The sequence below is a fragment of the Labrus bergylta genome, chromosome 22, assembly GCF_963930695.1.
Source record: "Labrus bergylta chromosome 22, fLabBer1.1, whole genome shotgun sequence".
NCBI lineage: Eukaryota > Metazoa > Chordata > Actinopteri > Labriformes > Labridae > Labrus > Labrus bergylta.
The window spans coordinates 15,195,080-15,218,555 of NC_089216.1; the positions used below are offsets into that span (position 1 = coordinate 15,195,080).

At 46.6% G+C, this 23,476-nt stretch overlaps 2 protein-coding genes across 3 annotated transcripts in view; one reads left to right on the top strand and one right to left on the bottom strand.

The window, feature by feature from the left end:
• Positions 1 to 1,673: 1,673 nt before the first annotated feature.
• On the top strand, positions 1,674 to 13,681 carry trappc14 (trafficking protein particle complex subunit 14). Its single transcript, XM_029281787.2, has 13 exons — positions 1,674 to 2,111; positions 3,211 to 3,495; positions 4,885 to 4,968; positions 5,145 to 5,274; positions 5,377 to 5,463; positions 5,964 to 6,084; positions 6,161 to 6,308; positions 6,766 to 6,827; positions 7,868 to 8,040; positions 8,592 to 8,731; positions 9,101 to 9,297; positions 9,387 to 9,545; positions 10,324 to 13,681. Exons 1-13 carry the CDS (start codon positions 1,965 to 1,967, stop codon positions 10,340 to 10,342), a joined length of 1,752 nt encoding a protein of 583 aa, XP_029137620.2. The 5' UTR covers positions 1,674 to 1,964; the 3' UTR covers positions 10,343 to 13,681.
• Positions 13,682 to 13,767: 86 nt separating this feature from the next.
• zanl (zonadhesin, like) overlaps positions 13,768 to 23,476 on the bottom strand; it is a 60,318-nt gene continuing 50,609 nt past the window's right edge. Inside the window, exons 88-112 of one of the 2 annotated variants that reach the window (XM_065950826.1) lie at positions 23,133 to 23,380; positions 22,804 to 22,981; positions 22,615 to 22,723; positions 22,390 to 22,484; positions 21,919 to 22,095; positions 21,557 to 21,765; positions 21,315 to 21,459; positions 21,132 to 21,229; positions 20,664 to 20,975; positions 20,440 to 20,567; positions 19,873 to 20,144; positions 19,579 to 19,787; positions 19,167 to 19,311; positions 18,381 to 18,631; positions 18,164 to 18,293; positions 17,842 to 18,043; positions 17,506 to 17,667; positions 17,266 to 17,396; positions 16,509 to 16,711; positions 16,263 to 16,398; positions 16,038 to 16,181; positions 15,838 to 15,934; positions 14,394 to 14,432; positions 14,232 to 14,284; positions 13,768 to 14,049 (exon numbers count right to left, since the gene is read on the bottom strand). In XM_065950826.1, coding sequence (XP_065806898.1) covers positions 13,994 to 14,049; positions 14,232 to 14,284; positions 14,394 to 14,432; positions 15,838 to 15,934; positions 16,038 to 16,181; positions 16,263 to 16,398; positions 16,509 to 16,711; positions 17,266 to 17,396; positions 17,506 to 17,667; positions 17,842 to 18,043; positions 18,164 to 18,293; positions 18,381 to 18,631; positions 19,167 to 19,311; positions 19,579 to 19,787; positions 19,873 to 20,144; positions 20,440 to 20,567; positions 20,664 to 20,975; positions 21,132 to 21,229; positions 21,315 to 21,459; positions 21,557 to 21,765; positions 21,919 to 22,095; positions 22,390 to 22,484; positions 22,615 to 22,723; positions 22,804 to 22,981; positions 23,133 to 23,380 — 3,929 coding nt within the window. In that variant the 3' untranslated portion in view covers positions 13,768 to 13,993. The remainder of the gene's footprint in view (positions 14,050 to 14,231; positions 14,285 to 14,393; positions 14,433 to 15,837; positions 15,935 to 16,037; positions 16,182 to 16,262; positions 16,399 to 16,508; positions 16,712 to 17,265; positions 17,397 to 17,505; positions 17,668 to 17,841; positions 18,044 to 18,163; positions 18,294 to 18,380; positions 18,632 to 19,166; positions 19,312 to 19,578; positions 19,788 to 19,872; positions 20,145 to 20,439; positions 20,568 to 20,663; positions 20,976 to 21,131; positions 21,230 to 21,314; positions 21,460 to 21,556; positions 21,766 to 21,918; positions 22,096 to 22,389; positions 22,485 to 22,614; positions 22,724 to 22,803; positions 22,982 to 23,132; positions 23,381 to 23,476) is intronic. The other variant, XM_065950827.1, reaches the window with a different exon arrangement.

Sequence of the window (23,476 nt, forward strand, 5' to 3'; positions counted from 1 at the left end):
TAGACATCACTCCTCTGTAGCGAGAATAAAAATGGCGGACATGCACAAAGGTTTAGCTCTAGGCTGGGGGTGGAGATATCAGGAGAGGGGATTTGTTTTTACCAGAATCCCACTGTGACATCACAAGGAGAGCACATTTGAAATGGAGCCTTTTTCTCTGTGTTGTAAGACTTATGCAGACCACAAACAAAGGACTGGATGGATTTATTTCACATTTTGTGGGTCGGTAGACACTCAGGTTACCAAAATAAATGTTCAGAAACACTGCAAGTGGATTTTTGTCCCCTTGAATGTTACATTCAAGGTCTGTGGGAATGATTATAACCATTAGAATCTAAACTGCAAACAAAGAAGAGACAGCACCAATGTCTTATTTTTAAATATTACATTCTGTATGTATGGAAGCCTTGAGTGGACAAACATCAGTACATTTAGTTTGACAACATTTTCACATGACGATGATAACGAGCAGATTCCGGTTGTTTCCTTGAAATCATCTCACAACAATGCTTGTCTTCCCGTGAAAATCAGATAATTCCTCAAGATCTGGAGGAAACAACTGAAATGAACTTGTTCTTTTGGGAAGCCAGCGCTGCAATCCCGAGTAAACGAGATAAGTTGTTGGAGATCTTGAAATTAAATAATTTAATGGAAAAAAAATGGATGCACGTCCTCTGAGAACAGGCAAACTCCACACAGAGAGGCTCCTGTCGGACGGGGATTCAAACCAGGAACCTTCTATAACTCAACGCGACGAATAAGAGAAACATTAGAGCGGCATGAAGGAGGACACATCAAACATCACCTTGGGTAGATAAGAAAATCACTTAGATTAAAAAATAACAGAAACTTTTTTCCATGAGGCCTGTGACAAAAAGAAGACGTCATTATATTTTTTATTATTATGACTTATTATAAATCTTATCTCCTCTATTTGAACATTTAACCGTCTGTTTTTTCTTCTCTCATGTTTGAAGGCAGAGTTCGTCTCTTTACTGAGCTTCATTGTTCTCATTTGAACTCTAAATATTTCAACATTAAAGTTTCACTAAAGGTTACATTTATTAACCAACTATTTTAAAAATCTTTTTTATATTAATGTGATGATTGTTAATTCATCGTGCAGAATTGAGTCTGTATTAACGCTCACACTAACATTTAAAAATGACATAAAAATATTTATTCAGTCTTTGAAGAAGTTACCCAAAGACTCTGAATTATTAATATTTACTTTGATTAAAACACCTTTATTTATTCTCATTTTTTTATTTTCATTTAATTTGACTTTTAATTAGATTTTTAAAAGTACATTTAAGTCTGATTTTACTAATTCATTTTTTATTTAATTTATTTAATTTTAATTTAATTAAACATATTTAAATCTAATTTACTCTAATTGTAATTTATTTCATTGGAATTTGAAATTTAAATTGCTAAATTAAATAAACTAAAATTCTCATTATTGTTTATGTTTGTTTTGTTGTTTTCGTGTCAGTTTGTCTTTAAATTTGCTTGTGAAATGTTTCATAGTTTAAAAGTTTGTTTGCTTATTAATAAAGAACGAAATAAAATTCTAATTTAAAGAAGTAAACAGATCGTTTGGTGGTTATGCGGCTCTGTGGTTGATTAGTTTGGTCTGGAGAACAGCTCTGACTCGGGCATCGATTATCCGACCTGTTGTTTAGAACAGTAAAGATGTTATCGCCTCTACAACGTGCCTGTAGCTGATATATTTATTTATATTAAATACAAATAATAATATAAGATGGAAGCGTGTATTTTTTTATCGTAGTAAATTAATTCCGTGTTCTTCCTCCTGGGATCGATTAGTACAGTCAGCGGCGCAGCTCTAACTCGATTAGCCGTCCTATTGTTTGTATTGTTAGCGGAAGCAGAGCAGTGATGGCGGTCTCCCCGGTGTGTTTACGTTAGGAGCCGACGGTAATGACCGTTAAACGTCAAACATGGAGTCCCGGTGTGAGTATTTCATGTATTTTCCCGCCGCTCCGGTATCAAGTCTCACCGACCTGTCCGAGTTCACGTCTCTGCCGAAGCGGAAACAGGTCTACCTGGGGGAGACCGTCCAGGTGCTGCTGGTCCTCAGGTTCCGGGTAAGGCTGTCAATCAACACTTTGGATCCTCTTCGATACAACGTGTTTTTAAACGATGATTTAATGACCGATAGCGTCAAAATAAGCTTAAAAACTACATTTATTTCATCAGACAGGCGCGTGAATGAGGCTGGTTTGCAGAAACACTTTGTCAATGTGTCAGAATGGAAAAGTTTTCGATGTTTTTTATGAAATTAAGACAGTTATCTTTAGTGAACCTGCTTTCTTGGTGATTAAAAACTGAAACATCACTATATTTGGTGCTCAGGACTTGTGTTTGTTTCCTGTCAGCCGGAGCTCTGCGTATGTTTCTGCTCGTTTCTTTTACAATAGGAGGAGGGAGACAGATCCAACAGGCATGCCTCCTGCTGTTGCCATGGTGATTTCAGATGCTGTCTGTCAGTTTGTGTAGGTAGAAGTCCAGGAGTCAGTGAATCGGCTCGTGGCTCCGCTCTCTCTGTGTGAGTGTGTGCAGTCCTACAGCTGAAATATCAAACATGTCAGAAAATAAGTCAACTGATGGAGAGCAGCTGATCGGTGATCGTCTGTCGTGTCTCAGTCGTACGACTCAAACATCGGGTCTAAATGGGCCTGAAATCGTACAGATTACGCCCGGCTTAGAGCTAGTTTACATCTGCAGTCCATCATCGGGTCACGATTAAAACATCACAAAGTAATGAAACATCGCTAAAAAATAAACAAAAACCAAAAAGGATGCTGTGTTGCTAAGCTTCTATGGGAGGGGTGTCGCTGGACGGCGCCTTGTTTTTATCCTCCTGCCATTGATGGATGTCAGTAACTGAGCTACTTTCCTTTTTGCTCTCCTCTCCTCCGACCTGAGGGTTCCTGTGGACGCTGTGTTGCTCATGTGTGATAAGATAGTAGCCGTACAACCGGACTTGGTAAGGTTGATGACACTTTTGCGTATCTTACTGTCTCTGACGTAACGTTGCCAACACAGTGTGCTTTTCATTTCTGATAATTCAAAACAACAACTGTTCCGGTATCGGGGGTGTAGGACTTCAGTCTTTGTTGTTGTGATATCAAAACTTTTGATTTTACTCTTAGATTAAGTTTAACATTCTGCTGTCTTGTCTAGTTGCAGGACGCGGTGAAGAAGCATGACAGCTCTGGTATTTCACCCTGGAAGGACCTGGCGGGCTCTCTGTCCGCTGTGGTGAGCGTGTGCGCCGCAGAGAGGCGACAGCAGAGAGCCGATGAGTGTGAGCCGGACATCCAGACCTCCAGCTGCAGCGAGGACGAAGAGGAGGAGGAGCCGGGGGACAGCGTGGACAGGACCCGGGCCTTCGCACACTGCAGCCCGCTTCTCATGCACAGCTACCCGGGCAGAGATGGGCGACCGGGCGCCAGGGAACCGGTGAAGGTGAGAGGGGGGGCGTAGACCCCCTCCCCCTCTGGGTGGGGAGGGGGTCTCCTGGGTTAGGGGACGTCTGTTTAAAGTTTGACGACACTAATTAGGACTTAAACCTCTGAACTCGCTGCTGGTCGTACCGCTTTAATGGAGAGGTCACAGGAAGTTCCCCTCACAGATCTGACCAGAGACCTCAGGCCTTTAGACGCCCACTGTGTCTTTAGTTATCTGTGGTATGTGAGTCTCTCTGATAAACCGCTGCGGACTTCGCTCTGCTTGTTGCACCATCTCTGTGCTGCAGATGAGTCCAGACTTGACTGAACGTTCAGCTCCTGAGGCGCTGTGAACCAGATCAGGTTGCCACCTGTCGGTCTGCTGACTGGGGTGGGGGGGGGGGGGGGGGGGGGGTTCCTCAGACGTCTGCAGGGGGACTGAATGCACAGAACATTACGGCGTGCTGGGGACCAACTTAAGCGGGTGGTTAAACATGTTTGCACAGAGACGACTGCTTCGAGCTAAAACCCACAGCCGCTGTGATGAGGACAAGGGCCTCTGTACATGGGCTATCAGCGCCCCCAACAGCCCAATAGAAGAGTTTATCGTCATGTTCTTCTGTACAGATTAAAAAAAAACATCCTGAACACGACTTCTTGTTGTCAGAAACACGAGGGAAACGTTTGCAGCTTGTGAGTCTGCCTTCTTTACATCAGCTAAATATGTGATGTGTGAATGAATTCTACTCGTGAAATACTAAAACTAAGTTCCTTAAACAGCCAAACTGAAATGAGATAGGATCTTCACACCTTCAGAAACCTCCTGAAGTGTTGGTGTTGAGCGTCACGTGTGAACACAAACAGCTGAATGTTTCTCTCTTCACCCGGAGTTTCTCCTTCAGCCTCCTCGTATTTATTCTGCAGAAAGTCAGAGTGAGCTGATGTGAGAACGCAGCAGGATATAATCAGGAGAATTCACCTGGAGCGAGTGGGAGGGGGTGGTGACGTTTATTCCCTGTGATCGCTGCACAACCATAAACTGTCTGCACGCCACCTCTACCATCTCCTTGCTCTAATGAACCTGCTGCATTATGTTTCCTGTTCTCCAGTATGTTCTTCTCCACTCTTTAGATCACATTGAGATTCTGTTCAACTACACGTAGCATTGATAGAAAGACACATATTCTCATTATAGTGTCGTATAGAGGACTCTGTCCGCCACTTTTACGTCACGTCTTGCCTCAGGAGACACCCCCCCCCCCCCCCCCCCCCCCGTCTGACAGGGATAGTCTCCTATACTCAAACACTTAACATTAAAAATGACATGCAGCTGCAGAGCTCTGTGCTCTGATTATTTTCACACATCGTCTCTCCGCTCTGTAACCTCTCTCTCCGTTTCCTCCTGCAGTCTGCTCTGGTTCTGGACGATCAGGTCGTCTTCTGTCTCACCGTCTCTCTGGACAAACTGCCAGTCAACACGGTCAGAGCAAAGGTCAGACACACACACACACACAGTAATGATGTGATCAATATGCCAATACTTCTGTTGGTACCGTTGTAACTTTCCTTTTAAAATCTAAAACACAATCTGTGTGTATGTGTGCGTGTGTGTGTGTGCGTGCGTGCGTGCGTGCGTGCGTGCGTGCGTGTGCGTGTGTGTGTCCTCAGGTGGTGGTGACGGTGTGGAAGCAGGATGATGAAGAGGTGGAGGTGAGAGAACACGGATACCTGACTCTGCTGCAGCTAAGGAGTCCAGCACAAACCTTCAGACAGGACCAGAGCTCCTTCAAGGCTCAGGGTAAAACACACACACAAACACACACACACACACACACACACACACAGTGTGCAGGTAAAGCTCCCGCTGTGACTCTGTTCTCATGTTGTGTTTCATTCTCAGTCAGCACCTTCCTCAACGTTCTTCCTCCTCCCAGCCTTCAGTGTCAGCAGATGACTGTGTCTGGAAAACATCTCACTGTCCTCAAAGGTAACACACACACGTACACACGCACACTCACTTAGCATCAATCTCAGAACGCATCAGTTATTGTCTGAAATAAGTCAGGAAGTGAGTAGCGTGGCTCGTCTGAACAGGTGAGTTTTTAGAAGCTTGTAGGGAGATGATTCCAGAGAGTGGGGGCTAAAACAGCGAGGGCCCGATCAACTTTAGACTTTTAAGGTAGCGGGCGGGATGGAAAGCAGGCATGGAAAGCCCTCCATCATCTGGCCCCTCCCCCCTACATGTATAAGCCCCTCCCCCTTACCTGTCTGCGCTTCTCCACCCGTACTCTCAGGTCTGCTGAAGCGAATTCCCCTTACAGGATGTTTTTCCTGCATGAGTCAAAGCCTGCTGATTTGTGATTGGTCAATGCTACTCAGCCTACAAGTGATCGCAGAGCACATGCTAAAGACCCAGATTCTACATTTAAAATAAATTAAGAGTATATGTTCTCTGACCTGACGGCTGATTCTCTGTTTCGTCCTCAGTGTTGAACTGCAGCTCTCAGGAGGACGTCTGTCTCAGAGACATGAAGATTCTCCCAAACTACAACTCGTCCTACCTCCCCATGATGCCCGACGGCTCCGTCCTGATCGTCGATAACGTCTGGTGAGTTACAGGAGCGCCGAGTCGGTGAGGTGTTCTTCAGAGCCTCCTCACAAACACTAACTTTGTCCCACTGCAGCCACCAGCCGGCTGAGGTCTCCACGGCGTCGTTCTGTCGGATAGACAGCGAGTCGTCACGTTTACCCAGCATGCTCAGCGCCCTGGAGGAGCAGAACTTCCTGTTCCAGCTGCAGCTACAAAACTCAGACGATGAAGACTCGAGTGAGGTGAGAGGACACGATGAAGGAAATGTCTGTTCCCTTTAATCGTCAGTGTGGGAGACAAACTTCTAAACATTGTAGAGACTTTTAAGATCCAGAATCCCAACGTTTAATATCCTTTAATCGAGGTTCGAGGTTGAAGACTCACCTGTTTACAGCTGCCTTTAATGAAACAATTTTAATAAGATTTTAAACTTTTACTCCTCACTGAAACTTTTAACTCTTTTTATATTTTTACTTTAATTATTTCAGTCATTTTTAAAATGTTCTATTTTAATGTTTCTTTGTGGTGCTTTTGCTATCTTGTGTGAAGCACTTTGAATTGCCTTGTTTTTGAAATGTGCGACATAAATAAACTTGCCTATCCTTTATGCAGTAAAGACAAAGTGTGACAAAGACTGTTTGAACAATCTCTGCAGAAATCATCTGAAACTTCATATCATCCCGTGTCTCTTCTCTGCAGGGTTTGGAGGTCCCGTTGGTGGCTGTGTTGCAGTGGTACACTCCAAATCTGCCGTACACCAGGTAACGGCTCCTCTTCTCATCGACCTTTAGCAGCTTTAAAAAGTGCGGATGACGAGGGGTTAAAGTGTTTATAATTCTTTAAGAGTAACGATAGAAACAGGAAGTATTCCTGTGAGACGGTTAAAGATTTCGATCAGAGGCAAGGTGGTCAGTAACTGCTTCATGTCTCACAGTTTGTGTCAAAGTCTGACTTTCTGCTGGATTAATGTTTAATCTGCCCGTGACGTGGATTTCATTTAAACTGAAAATGTCCCAAAAACTTCAAACAGATCTGTTTAAAATCCTCCGCAGGAAGAGGAAGTACAGCAGCGGAGAGGATCTACTACAAAGTCTTTTCAGAGACGGTTTGAATGTTTTTCATATTTAGTGTTTTAACTGGAGGAGCTGAATCCTGGATTGTCCCACCTCCATGCAGGTGTTGGAGTTCATTTGTTTCAACATCACACCCTCGTGTCCGTCCTGTCCACATATGTTTATGGAGATGTCCTTTTTGTTTCACTGGTGCATGTCTAAGTCCTGGAGTGGCTGACTTTCATGACCTAATTGGTTCCCACTAGATGTCAGGAATCTATCATGTCCTCTGTATATCAGGGGTCTGACTAAATCCTGGTCATGTGACTTCCATTCCAAGGTTGAGTGATACCAGGGTGGTGATGTTGAAGGTGAGGGCTGTACATCCGTGTGTAAGCAGACTCCAGCGGTAAAACATTGATGATACAAATAGAAACATGTTGACAGAGGGGTTTAAAAATGGCGGCTGGTGTACCAATCACTGTGCACTTACCGTACGAGTCCCTCCTCTGGAGCAGAAACTCAAAAAGGTTCCTCTAAACTAAAATAGTTCAGATGTCCTGAGCTGCAGATTGAAGTAAAAAGGGGGAGGGTCCAAAAGGTTCCTGGAACCATGAGAAAGTCCGTAGTCACGGCTCACTGGGACACTTTAAGGAACAGTGCTTTTGTTGCTATGACAACCCAAAATAACCGCCCTGTTCAAATGTTCAACAAAAGGAAATGACCCGCACTTCTTTCTCGCTCTCCAGATTTATCTCCAGTTGTTACTCGTTGCCGAGTATCCGCCTGGATCGTCCTCGCCTGGTGATGACAGCTTCCTGTCCCCGGGCAGTCAGACCTCTGGAGCTCTTCTGGGTTAAATACACTCTGCTCAACGACCTCCAGGACTTCCTGTCCGTCCGTCTGATCTGGAACTCTGAGGGTGAGCACCTTCTCAGTTTGACCTCCTGCTTTAAAATCTGTTCGTGTCATTAACAGACAAATGGTTGAAAACGTCTAAAATCTACAAATGTACAAGTCAGAATGGGACTGTTCAGGAGGAGGACGTCCCGGCAGCTTGGTCAGATACTTGTCTTTTAAACAGAAGATGAGATAAAAAGTTTGTCATGTCTGATTTAATTACCCAGCTCAGTCTGGGTGTGTCCACATTGTTGTGAGTTGAAGTCATCTGCCCTTGTCTAGCTGTGTTGCCATGACAACCGTGTCAATGTCCAGATGTGACAGATTCAGTGAAGTCAGCGTTAAAATATTCTGAAGCAGCTTTCAAAGTGTTTGAGGGAGTGTCTGAGGAATAGGAAGCTGAAGATGAGATAATCTTTTGGCGCCGGTACTCTAGTGGTTAGTGCGTACAGCGGACGGCCCGGGTTGGAATCTGACCTGTGGCTCCTGAGTGTTTTAAAACACTTCAGTTCACTTCACTTGATTCAGTTATAATAACTTCAGATTATTACTTCCTCTCTGTCCGTCCCTCAGCTCGGAGAGGAGGTGCGAAGGACGCCATGTTGGACTCTGTGGTGTGTCAGTCTCCTCTCAATCACCTGGGTCGGTGTAAAAAAGGCTCCGTCCTCTCCTTCAGCGTGGCGTTTCAGATCCTTCACTCCGGACTGTTCGAGGTAACTGTTCGACCTGAACTCTGATTTTAACTCAAAGACTTATTTCATCAGAATCCTGAAATATCTGCGAACACAAACCATTTCTCTCTCTCTCTCTCTCTCTCTCTCTCTCTCTCTCTCTCTCTCTCTCTCTCTCTTTCTCTCTCTTTCTTTCTTTTGTCCGCTCCTCTGAATCGAGCGGACGTCTCCACTTTGGCAGTGCTTCTCTGTGCGTTAGTGATCGTCCTGTTTCTAATATTTTCGCCATGTGATGACCTTTGAACTGCTGTTTTTATTTTGATATGTTCTACTTTTCTGTAGAGTGTTTAGGTTTGTTTAAAGTCCTATATAAATAAAGTCGACCTTGACCTTGATCTTATACCCCCACAGCTGAGTCAGCACATGAAGCTGAAGCTGCAGTTCACTTCCTCTCCTCCGGGGGAGCCTTCGTCCCCTCTGAAGAACCCTCCACCATCATCATCCTCACCTTCACCCAGCCGAGCCGTCAGAGACCTGCAGGAGGGACACGGCCTGGGCCGCTCTCAGAGCTTCTCCCATCAGCGTCCGTCCAGGAGTCACCACGTCAGGTACGAGTAGCAGCGTGGTGCCTTCACCGCCCTCTGTTCAAACTGGAAACTCTAGTGTTTTCTGTCCTCACTGACTCTGCTGTCTGCAGGTCGGGCAGTGTGATGGACCCTCACATCATCACCCCTCCTGTGGGGTCTCCGTCAGGTCGAGCAGTCGCCCCTGAACACGCCTCCCTCCCGCTGGACAAGATCGCAAAGAGAGAGTGTAAGGTGTTGGTGCTGCAGCCAATCAGAGAGACACACAGCAGGTAAGCTGTAGGAGGGTCATTCGAAGCGTTAAATGACTCCGGGGTCCGACTCCAGCGTTTCTCTGTCATTATCGGAGTTCAACTTTGGGGTAAACATTTTTTTAAGTTTCCTAAAAGTTTAAGGAGCAGAAGTGTCTTTACGTCCGCATCCTCAGAACAACTCTGAGCGAGGAAGGACACTTTAATCTTATCGAGGAGGCGTGGTCGATCTCGTTGCTACGTGTGACACATTCTTTCAGAAGCTATGATTGGTTGATCCAGTCCAGAAGTCTATTAGGTCCAATCACAGAATCCAGTCAGACATCGTGTAGTCTTAACCTGCGTTTATGTGGTGTCGGACGCAATGGGAAGACGAGTGTTCGAGTTTGAAAATGCACGGGGACGCCGGCTCAAGTCCGAACAACGACTTGTAAACTCTGGAAAGAACGAGGTGCCCGACTTGTCGACGCAACGTCATATTCGTCATCAACATGAGGGGCAGAAGACGTTTACTTCATGTTTAGATACTTTTGATTTATTCTCTTACTCCACATCAACGTTTAGCTCAAATGTTACTCGTTATAGAGATTCACACGTCGTCTTCTTTGTTGTCGTTGTTTCTACTTTCAAACTTTAGGGACTGTGCAGCAGTTAGTCAGTGATTGGATGAAACTCAACATGCATGATGTCTCACTCTGCACGGAAAGAAGTCAGAATGTCTGCTTTATCATTTCTGTCTGTTCGTCTGAAATACCCTGAAGAGAAACTGTGTTTGATTTTCTGTTCATCCATCACGCAGAGTCTCATCCACCGCCTGAGAGAGAGGATGAGGAGAGGACGAGGAGATGAGAGGAGGAGGACGAGGAGAGCAGAGGACGAGTAGACGAAAGGAGGAGGACGAGGAGAGGACGAGGAAAGGACAAGGAGATGAGAGGACGAGAAAAGGAGAGGAAGAGTAGAGGACAAGGAGATGAGAGGACGAGAGGCCAAGGAGAGGAGAGATGCTGCAGGGTAAAGATGATGAATAACATAAAATATGGAGTGATGAACATTTTTTCACTTCAAGAGTTTACACTGGTTCATCATCTCACTGGTTTTATCATCTCACTGGTTTATCATGACCTGTGTCCACAGACGGCGCCCATAGCCTCATTTTCAGAGCGCTTCACACTAGTGTTCATGGTTGCTATGGTTACCAAAACTAACTTCCTCTTTAATTCATCATGAAGACGATGTAGAGGAGTCGTGTCCTGACGCCAGCTGAAAACTGTTCCCTCCAGAAGACGAGGAAGACCAGCGTCTCCTCCGCCATTGTTGTTGACAAAGACAATGTTGTAAGCCACGCCCCTTCTTGATTCTGATTGGCCGGAGAAGAAGAAAATATCGACGAGTGTGTCGTTCTAAAAGTTGAACTGACACCAAGGGCGTTTGAGCACTAAGGACGCTGAGACGCTGACTTACATTTGTTCAGTAAGAAAAAAGGGCGCCGTCTGTGGACACGGGCCCTAATGGTTCCTTTTCACTGGTTTTTAAATGAACTGGTTTGTCCTTCCATTCATTTAATGAATCCTTCACTGGGATTTAGTTTTTCTGTTGTCATATGATTCTGGTTCATTTCTAATGGTTTATCATTTCACTGGTTTGTCATTTCACTGGTTTATTATTGTACTGGTTTATCATTTCACTGGTTTATTATTGTACTGGTTTATCATTTCACTGGTTTATTATTGTACTGGTTTATTATTGTACTGGTTATTCTGTAATTTCACTGGTTCATAGTCTTACTGGTTTTCTGTTCTATTGGACACAAAACAGAAATTTGATTCCACTGATTTATCGTTTACAGTCCATTATCATTCCACTGGTATTTGAAGTTTAACTGGTTTAGTTTTTATTTTGAAAATCCTTTCATTGATTTCTTGTTGAGTTATCAGTTTATGATTCCACTTCCTGTGGGAGCTCGTCTCCTTCACATGAACATCAGAGTTTTAATTTGAAGTTTGTTTTAACACGTGCTGCTTTATTGTGTTGATGGTTTCTGAGGGTGCGTTCCAGTTCAGCGCGGCTCAAACCTTCAGGAGCCCGAGCTAAAATCAGGGCCCGACCGATATGAAGGTTATATACCGATATATCGGCCGATACCGATATGAGGCCGATACCTTTCTCAGATCTTTCTTCGATCTGTTGAGATATATTTAGATAGTCACATTCACTGTTTTGATCCCTCAGTTAACACTTGTTGAAAAGCCTACAACAACCCTACAAAGACAAGATGGTCACTCAGCTGGAAAGTAACTGAGCATGTACGTGCATCACCGCTCGACACTCTACAGAGTTTATACCGATAAATTCAGACTTTCACAATGTGTTGATTGCGATCACGATTATGATGAAAGAGCCCGAAATGGAACGCACCATGAAGAACATTTGACAGACTGTTGGAGAATCTGATTCTCTGCTTTGTTTTTAGTTTTTAGTTTTTCTGGCAGCTTTTGTTTTTTGGTTGGTTAAAAAAAACAAGACCGTATTCTTAAACTGTTCGATGGACCGAAGACGTCTGTGTCAGTCGATGTTTTCATGGATAAACACGGAACACGTTCCAGTTCAGGTTTCATGTTTGACGACTTTGACTTAAAGAAATCCAGCCGACGTGATGTTTGTTCATGAAGATGTGATTAATGTTCTCTTACTTGATCAAAGCTGAGTCTCCGCTCGTCTTTACGACGACTCGGCAGAAAGAGTCTTTCCTTCTTAGAGGTTTCTGAAAGTTTATAGGCTTCAGTTCTTCTTTTATTTATTTAAAGTGTTGGAATGTCAGGAGTTTAAAACACTCCACGCTCTAACGCTACAGCAGAGCGCCCGTTTGTTTCAATGTGTAGTTCTGCTCAATTCAACGTCCAAACTTTCAGAGCATGAAGCTGAAAACAACCTTAACAATGTGAGCTACATGCGTCCGCCATGTGGCGCCACTTTGTGCGTCACTTATTTTTTTGAATTTACTTGATAGGACCCTAAAACCAGGGGCGTGTCCAGAGGGGTGGAATGGTTCCCCCCTTGAAATCTTATTGCCCCCCCCAGGTGCCACCCCAAAATCCTTGACTATGATTGGCTATTTGCCTTTCCAGAGGTGGGACTTCAATTGCAATCGACCATTCAGGCTGTGTTGTAACAGCCAGCCGAGTCGTCACTGTTTTTAAGAATTGACTTGTCAATCACAGGTAGCCCAGCCCCTAACTCCTCCCCCTATTCCTGGTCTCTTTGGCTGTGTCGTAGACTTTCATCCTTCAGACTCACTGTGACATCACAGCGCCTATGAAGGATGATCTGAAATCATAGGAAGACATTTTGTGTACTTGAGAAATATCCGGATTTTTACGAGAACGGCCAGAATTATGTATGAAACGGGAGCCCACTGGTCGTACTAAACCGTCCCACAATGCACTGCGGCTCTCAGACTGTCCAATCGAGGAGCTCGCCAGCCAGCTGACTAGCGGCTTAAATTAAAAGTTCTGTGCTGAAATACATTTGACATGTTCTTTAAAATTATTCAAATGACCACGTAGCTGTAGAAGTACGTTGTTGCTCACGTACTTAATGCTAAAGGTCGGGTTAGCATGCCGTACGTAGGATGTGGTTTCGGACTTTGACTCTAATTGGGTAATAACGTACTAAATGGACATCACGCTGTGGAGAAGGAGACTTGGATCTATAGGTTGAAACGATAAACTTGTTACTGAGGGAACCTACATGCTCTTCTACACAATCAGACTGTGGAGTCTCCCCCTGCTGGCTGTAAGACAGAATGCAGGTTTAAGCTGCGACCTCTTCTTATTTACACTCTTTGGTATAGATACGATGTTCGTATTGACCAAAGGTACCACACAAAATCCTGGCCTATGATTGGTTATTTGCCAGAGGTGGGACCGTTCACAGGCAGACGAATCGTTGACGCTGAGGCGCTGCAACCCGACAGAGATGACAGCGATCACAGCTGCTGTGTGACAAACTGAACGTGCCTTCTTCTAACACTCCTCTAGTGGCTCACATGTTCAGAGTCCCACTCCATATGTCAAAGTGTTTTTGTGCTGTCGTCTCCTACTGTGACAAATCTCCTGGTTTCTGTTTACTTGAATGAAGAATAAAGTATTTCTAGGTGACACGTCTCCATCGTTCTGTGTTTCTGTGTGTGTTTATATTAAAGGCTCGTGTTTGCAGCAGCCATGTTATAAGACAAACTCAGAGAAACGTTTTCTTAATAAGCATTTAATTCTAAAAATACAGATGAACATTCTCACGGTTTCTCCTGATTAAACACATCGGACTAAATATCATATCATTTCAAAGCATAAGTTAAGAAAGCAAAACAACAACATTCACAAAAACACAACATTCTTCCATTAGCGACGGTTTCTTGTCTCCTTAGAGGACGCACATTTGTTCAGTTCAGTTCACAAAGCGCCCGTTTTTCTTCACATGTTGGTCGCCTTGTCTTTACTCTCATCGTCAATGTTTTTATAAGGAATGCCTGAAAGGAGAGAGAGAGAGGCAGGGAAAGGTTACACAGAGCGCCATGATCAGGACGAGGTCTTTGTGTTTCTGCTCAGATTTTGTTACCGTGACGACCCTTCGTTCCAAACAAAAGAACAAAGTCCTCCACCGACTCTGCGGTCAGATGGTCGACTGTTTGAGTTTAAAGACGTTTCTTACTTGGTGAAGATGTCATGCTCATGTTTGTGGGATCAGTCATCATCTTCTTCTTCCTGCAGAGACACAAACTGAGGTTAACCACGAACATATTTCTGCACGCAGCTACGACAGACGAGACGCACAGATTCATAGGTCAGGTTGCACATGGCTCATTGCTCTCACCTATAAGAATATGACTGCTGAATGACATAAGTTTTTGACCTGCAATGAAAATGAAACTTTTTGTTAACTGATCACATCCCATTTGTACCAGAGCTCTTCCTCGCCGCGTGTTCAGACCAAACGCAAAGCAAACTTCAGCGAGCAGTTTGAGGGCTGAGATCTGACGGCAGCACAAAGAACCCCAAACCTTACGGATCTGAGGTTTGATGACATGCCGGGTGTAAAGCTGCTGAAGTAACAATGTCATGAAGAGGATATGTTAAAAGTCTGAAGTCTTGATTCGTGCGCTTGACAAGCAAATAACTCTTAAAATGCTTGTTTCCTGAATGGGGTTTGGTTTGCCCTACTGATGCAACGATTTAAAGGGACAGACTGACAAACTGCACCGCTTCATTCGTGTCTCTCTGTTTTCTAACCGGAGGAGAAGGCCTGAGCCCGCAGTGTGCATCAGCTGACGGGCTGAGCATCAACGTTTGCCGTGGTTCCCACAAATCATCCCAAAAACTTTAATAATGTAAGCGACGTGGGTGTATGTGAAGGAATAAATCAGTCCAAACACATTCTGGGTCTTTCTCGTAACTTTAGTCCGCTTCTCCGACGCACGGTACATTACACAACTCCTCTTCTTCTCCTCTTTTCTCTCCCCTCACTCCACAGCTCACTCCTGCCTGAACAGTGCCCACTAGGTGGCCTACCTAATAACAGGATATTAACATTACTGTAAACACTTGTAACCAACATTATAACAATCATTTAAGAACATGTGTCTGCATAGAGAAAGAACATAATAAACATATGTTTCTAACTTATTTGCATATCCCATTTTCACTCTTACAATAAGATGTATTTATGCTGCAGCCCTGTAACGCCTTTGCTTCTTCATTCCCGTCGCCTGACATGAAATCTTGATTATCTTGAACTCTTTATTTAATGGTTAAGGCCGATCCATACGAGATGTTTAGGGCCGATATCGAGAAGAAAACACTGTGTGGAAAAGATTTATGATGGAGACAAGATGGTCACTCGACTGGAAAGTAACTGACCACGTTCGTGCATCATCGCTCGACTCTCTGCATAGTGATGATGTTTGTTGTAATCCATATAGCGCCCTCTGCAGGTGAAAGAGAACTGCTAGTGTAACACAATGAAGCTCAGATGAAATGCTTTTTGTCTGGAGAATAAATCGAGTAATATCGGCGCATATCTGCCATATAATTAGCCAATACTAATAGTCACTGGATATGCTAATATCCAATGATAATATCGGCTGGTCGATTAATCGGTCGGGCTCTGGTCGTTTGCTTCGTCTCTGCTCTGAACACGGCGGCCTGTTTGCGGGATGTGAATCAGGAATTTTCTCAAATCATTCAGCAGTCATAAAGCAAACACATGTATTAAGATCCGAACACAGGAACTTTAGGACGCTGCACAGAATCACACTGACCTCGATTTGTTCCTGCAGACACACACGACGGTGATCACGACGATGATGATGACGGTGAGGGAGACGAGCACGGCAATCAGGATGATCCACTTTGTCTCTGAAACAGAACACAAACTCAGACTCTTCATGGAAGGAACATAACCTCGATACATTCCAACACAATTCCTGCAGCCGGAGAGAGAAGTTTGAGCGAGTCTTACCGAGTCCTCCTTCGGGGGGCGGCGTGATCTCCACCTCGCAGTTGGAGCCTGAGAAGCCGTCCACACACTGACAGGTGTAGGTGTTGTTGGTGCTCATCTCGCACGTTCCTCCGTTCTGACACGGGTAACTGAGGCAGGGACTCTCTGCGGCACACAACCACACCATCGTCATATTTTGTCACAGCAGATCGGGTGTCCTTCAATCTGTTGCTTTAATGTTGTTACCTCTGTAGCAGTCTCGTTTGAACTCGTAGATGGTGCACACGTATCCTTTCTGGCAGCCCTTCGATTGACACACGGCGCCGGTGGTGGTGCATTCACAGGCCTGAGAACAATCCTCCGTCACAAACTTCTCACTCAGCTGCAGGACGGGATGAGAGAGAGAGAGAGAGAGAGAGAGAGAGAGAGAGGGTGAGCGGAGGTCACATGAGCACCACGCTCTCAGGTGTTCTGAGCGATGTGGACTCTTACAGGATAATATCTGTCGATGAAGGTGCAGCCGCATTGCGTGTACGGCACACACACGCCCTCGCTCATCACGAAGCCTGCGTCGCACTTGCAGCCTTCGGAACAGGAAGTGACGTCACACTCGGAGGGAGCCGCCAGGTTGGCGCAGGAGGCGGGGCAAGGGGACATGCAGGTGGAGTAAGAACTGTTTGCACCGCAGGAGAGGACTGAAAGAGAGATAGAGTCAGACACCTGTTCACAGTTTGTAGTTTATTAAATGACTTTGTTGTAGTTTCAAAAATCACACAAATGGCTGTAGAAGTGAAAGTGTCTGTGAGGCCGTGTTTCCATGGCAACGATTTCAGACAAAAAAATATACCTTGTGTTGTGTTCTAGCTGAGGTTTTTTTTTACATAATAACGGCGTTCTGTCGTCGTGTAATCTGACAATATCCAGCTCCTCTGAAAATGGAGACCTTCTAGGCAATAGCCATGAGCGAGTATGTGGACTACAACAATAATGGCCGACTCCTGAGTTCTGTTTGTGAAAATGTCGACTGTCGCCCAGTCGACGTTTCCTCTAAATGTTCTCTCTGTTTTTCAGGGTCACTCTGAGTACCAAAATCACCTCATCGTCCGTACACACAAACGTTTGTGTGTTAGACATGTTTGTATGTTTACTCCTCACCGCCATGTAAGGAGGAGGTGTGTGTGTGTGTGTGTGTGTGTGTGTGTGTGTGTGTGTGTGTGTGTGTGTGTGTGTGTGTGTGTGTGTGTCTCACCACAGCCCAGTTGTCTCCTCCAGGCTCCCAATTTCACTCCGGTCTCCTGACAGGCTGCAGCGTACGCTTCATAGCTGGCACAGCGCAGCTCTGCACTGCCCTGCTCCGCACACAGGTCGAACACACAGTCACTGAAAACACACACACACACACACACACACACACACACACAGTCAGTGATCTAACACTCACACATTAAAACAGCACGCTAACACACACACACACAGAGGGGTAACTCACTCCTGGTAGGGTTTTGGCGGCAGCCCCTCGTGGCAGAGTGAGAACACCCCGGTGGGGTCGGACAGAGCGCCACACTGAGACGCACTGTTGAGCTCCTCGAGCTGAGACTGAGAGCAGCCTGACGTCTCAAAGCCGTTATCTGGATCTGTCTCCGTCTCACGTCTGAACACACACACACACACACACACACACACACACACACACACACACACACACACACACACACACACACACACACACACACACACACACGGAGGAAGCAGAGATGCCTTTAGGAAACAGCCACTAAATGATCAGATAAGAACAGTCTTTGTGTTTCTGTGGTTGGCGTCTTACCTGTGGATGGTGTGAGGGTGGGGACGGTCGTAGCTCCTCACGGCGCCCGTCTGTCTGTCGGTGGTCCTCCAGCTGTCTCCGAACGTGTTCAGGTTTCTGACCACGACGCCGTCTGGCTTCATGTACTCGTTCCTGGTCAGCCCGTCGTAGTTTCCACACAGACCTCTCACCTGGTTGGTGTAGGTGCTCGGCAGGATGATCTCTGAGATGCAAATTTAAGAAATGTGAGTTTTATTCTTTTAGCGTTAAAAATCTAAATCCTAAAGTTTTCACATCAATTTGAGACTTTCAGACGGCGAGGCCGAGGATCTCTTCTTCTCACCTCCTCGACTGTTTCCGTCAAAGCGCACCGTGAGTCCAAAGTCGGTGCTGAGCTGAACCTGCCTGGAGTTCATGGTGATGGTCAAACCGTCCACGGGGCTGAGGGGCGGGGCTACACGCTCGCCGTTCACCTGCAAACAAGAGTCCATCGTTTGAACAACGAGAAACAGCAGAAAACAAACGCTGTGTTTTCATAGGACGAAGACCGAACAACTGACCAGGACCGTCTTCTTCTGCAGGAATCGAACTTCCACGCCATACACGGTAATGTACATCTGGTCGAGGAAGGACACCCTCCTGTTCCCGCCGCGCCGGATGTTCTTCCCCCTCACCTGCAGGGGCTGCAGGTTGACGTTCTCCACGTTGTGACCCTGAGTCAGGATGTAGGTGTAGGGACCCTGGTAGTGATGAGTGAAGCCGTCGAAGGTTCTGTAGTGAGGATCCCCGGAGACGGAGCACCTGTTGAACTCTGCAACACACAGGATCAGAGCGATTAAAACATGAAACACGTTAGAGTCAGGATGTGCAACATGTTCCAGACATCCAGTCTCTCCTGTGTAAATGTGTCTCTGAGTCATGACTGTCTACAATGAGTGAGAAGCTCGAGTCCCGCTGGCTGTGTTGTTGTCAGAGCTGTGTTTACATGGACGGGAAGCTCCTCCCCTTGTGTATAAAAGCTGTTTTAGTCAAGAAGAACATACTCACTGATTATTTGGATGTTAGTAAGAGTTTTAGATCACGCTCATTCTGTGTCAGTTTATGTGCAATGTGAAGCTACGAGCTAACTAAAGAGAGCTAACATTAGCATGCTAACACAACAACGCAGGACACAGGAGATTGCAGCTCGAGCAAAGGACAATTTTGGAGGAGGCGTGGCCAAACAGCAGGTTGTTTTTGTTTCATGCTGGAGCTCAAAGGCGACATCCACTGGATCAAAAAGTCACACATTCTTCCTTTAAAGGTTCAAAGCGTCTAAAGGGAACCTGAGCATGTGTTTGACTCACTAGTGGGTTTGCAGTAAAGGTCTCCTAGGTTGTCCAGCGCACACAGGGAGTTGGGGTTGCAGCTGTGGTCTTTACAGGTGATTTTACCGCCCTTCTCACAGGTACAACTGTCTGTACATTTATCTGTCAGCCATGAGTCTCCCACCTGCAAACAGACACACACACACACACACACACACACACACACACACACACACACACACACACAGACACTTGGTTAGAGAATAATCAGATTTTTTTTGAATACCTCTCTGACACCAAAGAGGACTAAATGAGATGAGATTTGTATTTCCCTGCCTGACCCAGGCCGATGCCCCTCTGCCACTCCAGGCCAGTAGGTGGCGGTAATGAAACTCTGAGCTAGAAGAAGTAATCGACCTCCCTGACAACACTTTATGATTTCGTTACTCACGTCGTGGTACTCTTCGTCCTGGTCCAGACAGCCACAGCGGTCCAGCGGGACGCAATTGTTGTCGCTGAGCACGTGCCCAGCGTCGCACTGACAGCCCTCCACACAGGTGGTCGGTGGGAGGTGGCAGAAGATGGGGAACAGGTCGGAGCAGGTGGGGGGGCAGGGGGCCGTGCAGTCTGAGTAGTGGCTGTTGGGGGGGCAGGGCAGAGCTGCGATGGGGCGGAGCATAAAAACAGATGTGAGAGGAGAATAACATCAGAATCATTCTGTATTCAAACCGTTATTTCTACTCACGACAGAAGGTGTTGTTCCTCCAGCTGACCGTCACGCCGGCGCTCTGACACGCCTGAGCGTACGACTCCACGTTGTCACAAAGCGTCGCCTCCATGCCGTCGTACTCGCACATGTCGTAGATGCAGTTACCCAGGAAGGCCTCCGGGGGCACCAGAGAGTGACAGGGCTTGAAGGTGTCTGAGAGGATGACGGAGCTGCACTGAGCCTCAAACTGAGTCTCTTCTTCTGTGGTGCAGTTAGGGTGGATGTCAGGGCGGGTGTCGGGCGTACAGCTGGAGAGGTAAGATGATTGGATGGTTCATTAATATGTTGTTCTTCTGTGTTTAAGGATTTTAATCACAGATGACGTCATATGTTATACTATCTTCGACTTCGATCTAAATTTTGCTTCTTGTTTATCAAAATCAACTCAACGAGAATAAAGCTCAGCAGTAATTAAAGAATAAATCAAGGCTGTATTTTTTTAAATAAAAATAAAAAATCCTGTTGAGTTAACGATAAGCAGCACGCCACTCCTCGCTCTGTGAGTCAGATCTAAAGTCATGAAACTGAAACACGAGGACTGACCCGTGGTCGCTGTCTCCCTCCGCCTTCCAGCTGTTTCCCAGTTGGATGGCGTCCTTGGCTGGTTTCTTGTTGGGCATCCGGTCGTCGTCGGTGGAGTTGTGGTTGTAGTTTCCACACATGCCGCAGAGCTGCAGAGAGCGTTAGCGGTGAAAGGGTTAAGGTCACTGACGGCCGTCTTCCCGTCAAACAGAAACAAACAAAACGTGTTGTTTTCTCCTCGTTACCTTGTTGAAGTATTCTCCGGGCACCGTGATCTCCAGCTGATGGACTCCATCAAACTTCACCTGCAGACCGAAGTCAGTGTCGAGCAGACTGTAGACGCCGCTCGTGATCACTTTGGCTCCGGCCTTCTCGATGGTGACCGGCGTTCTGACTCGCCGTCCGTTCACCAGAACTCTGCGGCTCTTCTGCAGCTCCACCACCTGCTCACCCGGCAGGTAGATCTTAGCAGAGCGGATGTACGACGCCTGGGGCTGACCACGCTCCTCGTTTTTGGCCACGATGGTGAAGTCAGTTACCTGGGTGGTGTTGCACACCTGGAGGACCAAGAAACAAACTCTCCATGTTTCCTCTTATTTACAGAAATAATGTGTAGAATATACACTCAACATATAGAGACTTTAATTATTCAAAACGTGCATAAACTACGTTCACTGGAACACTATTAAACTCGACAGGTGTGTTTTCTTTACCTCCACCAGCGTGTAGGTGCAGGTGCCCATGAAGGTGTGCATCACTCCGTCAAAGGTGTAGTAGTGAGGATCTCCGGCCACCATGCACACACCTTTACCTGAGGATGCATATCAGAGGGAGTGAAGCTCAAACACGGGACTTAAAGGTTCAGTGTGCTGCAGCGGGTCCTCAGGGGACTGTACCTGTAGAGTGACAGTCCAGAACGCCCTCCACCACCTTACACTCCTGGGCGGGGCTGCACACCCACGGCTGACAGGTCACGTTGTTGAAGCTGTTACACTTACAGCGCTCCGAGCAGTCGAGCTCCGAGAACCACGAGTCTCCAACCTTAACAAGTCCACACACACACAAACACACAGAAGTTAACGTCGTGTTCAGACTCTTAGTTTTTCTCTCTGTGGATTAAGGTCTCCTGCTCACTGACCGGTCGGTATTTCCCGCCCTCGTCTGTGCAGCCACACTCGCTGGGAGGGACACACTTGTCCCCGCTGAGGACCAGACCCGGGTTGCACACACACCCCTCCACACACGGCTGGTTACAGGACCCTCCGGAGCCCGCCAGATTCTGACAGCTGGGCTGGGAACAGGCGGGGCCGCAGGGGGTGTAACTACTGCCAGGAGGGCACTTCAGGGCTGGAGGAGGAGGTGGAGGGGGGGGGGGGGGGGGGGTGGGTTTGGAAAAGAACAGACAACATCCTGTTTTTTTATCTTGTTGCAAAAAGTAAAGCCTTTTTAAAGAGTCTTAAAGAGTCTCAAAGCCGGGCTCTGGATCTTGGTCAGACTTACGACAGAAGGTGTTGTTCCTCCAGTTGATGGGGACTCCTGCAGCAGCGCACATGTCGGCGTAGCTCTCGATGGCCTGACACAACGCCACGGTCTGCCCCTCCGTCGCACACATGTCGTACACGCAGTTTTCAAAGAAGGAGTCGGGGGAGACCACCGAGTGACATGGCTTAAAGATACCTGAGGGCAAAACATCACAAACACACATGACTTAGTTAACCCTCGAGGGGAAACACACACACACACACACACACACACACACACACACACACACACACACACACACACACACAGGATCCTGTGAACATGCACTGATGGAGAGATGTCAGAGTGGGGTGGGGGGGGGGGAGTTGGGAGACTTGCTCAAGAGCACCTCGGCAGTGCCCAGTAAGTGAACTGGCACCTCTCCAGCTACAAGACCAGTTAAGTTAAGTAAAGCACAGCGTCCTGCTTCTGTTTCTGATGATGACTGACCGTTGGGATCGGTGATCATGCCACAGCTGGTGGGCTTCATGGCGTCTTCCTCCACGTCGTCATCACAGTCCTCCTGTCCTCCTCCGTTTGTGCAGCTGAAAATAAAAAAAAGTCAATGACTGAGACTCCCTGATGACAGTTTGCTGATTCAGCTGTATTTATGAGGATTGAACATGAGCATGTCATGAGAATAAAGGCGTCCATCTTTGATGATTGTTGACTCACTCAGGGCGGGGGTCCGGGATCTGCCAGCTGTCTCCCAGCTCGTTGGTGTTTGCAGCAGGTGTGTTGTCTGGCTTCAGGTTGTCGTCTTTCGGGTTCTCGTTGAAATTTCCTGCAGAGAAACGGGTTTTAAGCTTTTGGGTCGGGGGACTATCTTTAAAAAGGTCGATGTTAAATGTTTCTGTCTCTCACCACACATGCCGCACAGCAGGCCGGAGTACGAGTTCGGTACGGTGACGTCGGCGTGGTGGTTTCCATCGAAACGAACCCTCAGACCGAACGACGTTTCCAGGACGACAAACTTTCCGCTCAGGTAGATCTTAACTCCATCGATGGAGGTGACGGGAGGGACGACCATGGTGCCGTTCACCTGAAAGAGAGAGAGGGAGAGAGAGAGAGAGAGAGAGAGAGTCAGTGTCCTCTAACTGAGCACTAAATGATGCATAAAAGCGCCTCGTTCACTCTTTAGAGGAACACAGATTCCGCTGAGTATCATCACACATCTCCGTCAGGTGTCCTACCTGCACCCTGCGTCCCTTCCCGAGGACGACGTGCACGCCGTTCACATTGATCATCACCGCTCTGACGTACGAAACCTTCTTGTTGCTTCCTCTGTGCTCGTTCTGGGTGTCCACGGTGAAGTACGGCAAGTCGGAGGACGCGTTGCAGGGCTTGGTGAGGGTGTAGGAGCAGGCGCCCATGTAGTGGTGGGTTCGCTTGTCGAAGGAGGTGTAGTGAGGGTCACCGGATACGGTGCAGATACCAGATCCTGAACCAGAGAGGGAAGAAGTTAGCTGAACTCTGTGTGTATGTGTGTGTGTGTGTATGTGTGTGTGTGTGTGTGTGTGTGTGTGTGTGTGTGTGT

Excerpts from the sequence above, each read along its gene's own strand:
- trappc14 (XM_029281787.2), top strand. The coding sequence starts at position 1,965 with ATGGAGTCCCGGTGTGAGTATTTCATGTATTTTCCCGCCGCTCCGGTA. Across the intron at positions 2,112-3,210 it reads TGCTGGTCCTCAGGTTCCGG|TTGCAGGACGCGGTGAAGAA; the intron begins GTAAGGCTGTCA and ends TGTCTTGTCTAG. Across the intron at positions 3,496-4,884 it reads GCGCCAGGGAACCGGTGAAG|TCTGCTCTGGTTCTGGACGA; the intron begins GTGAGAGGGGGG and ends TTCCTCCTGCAG.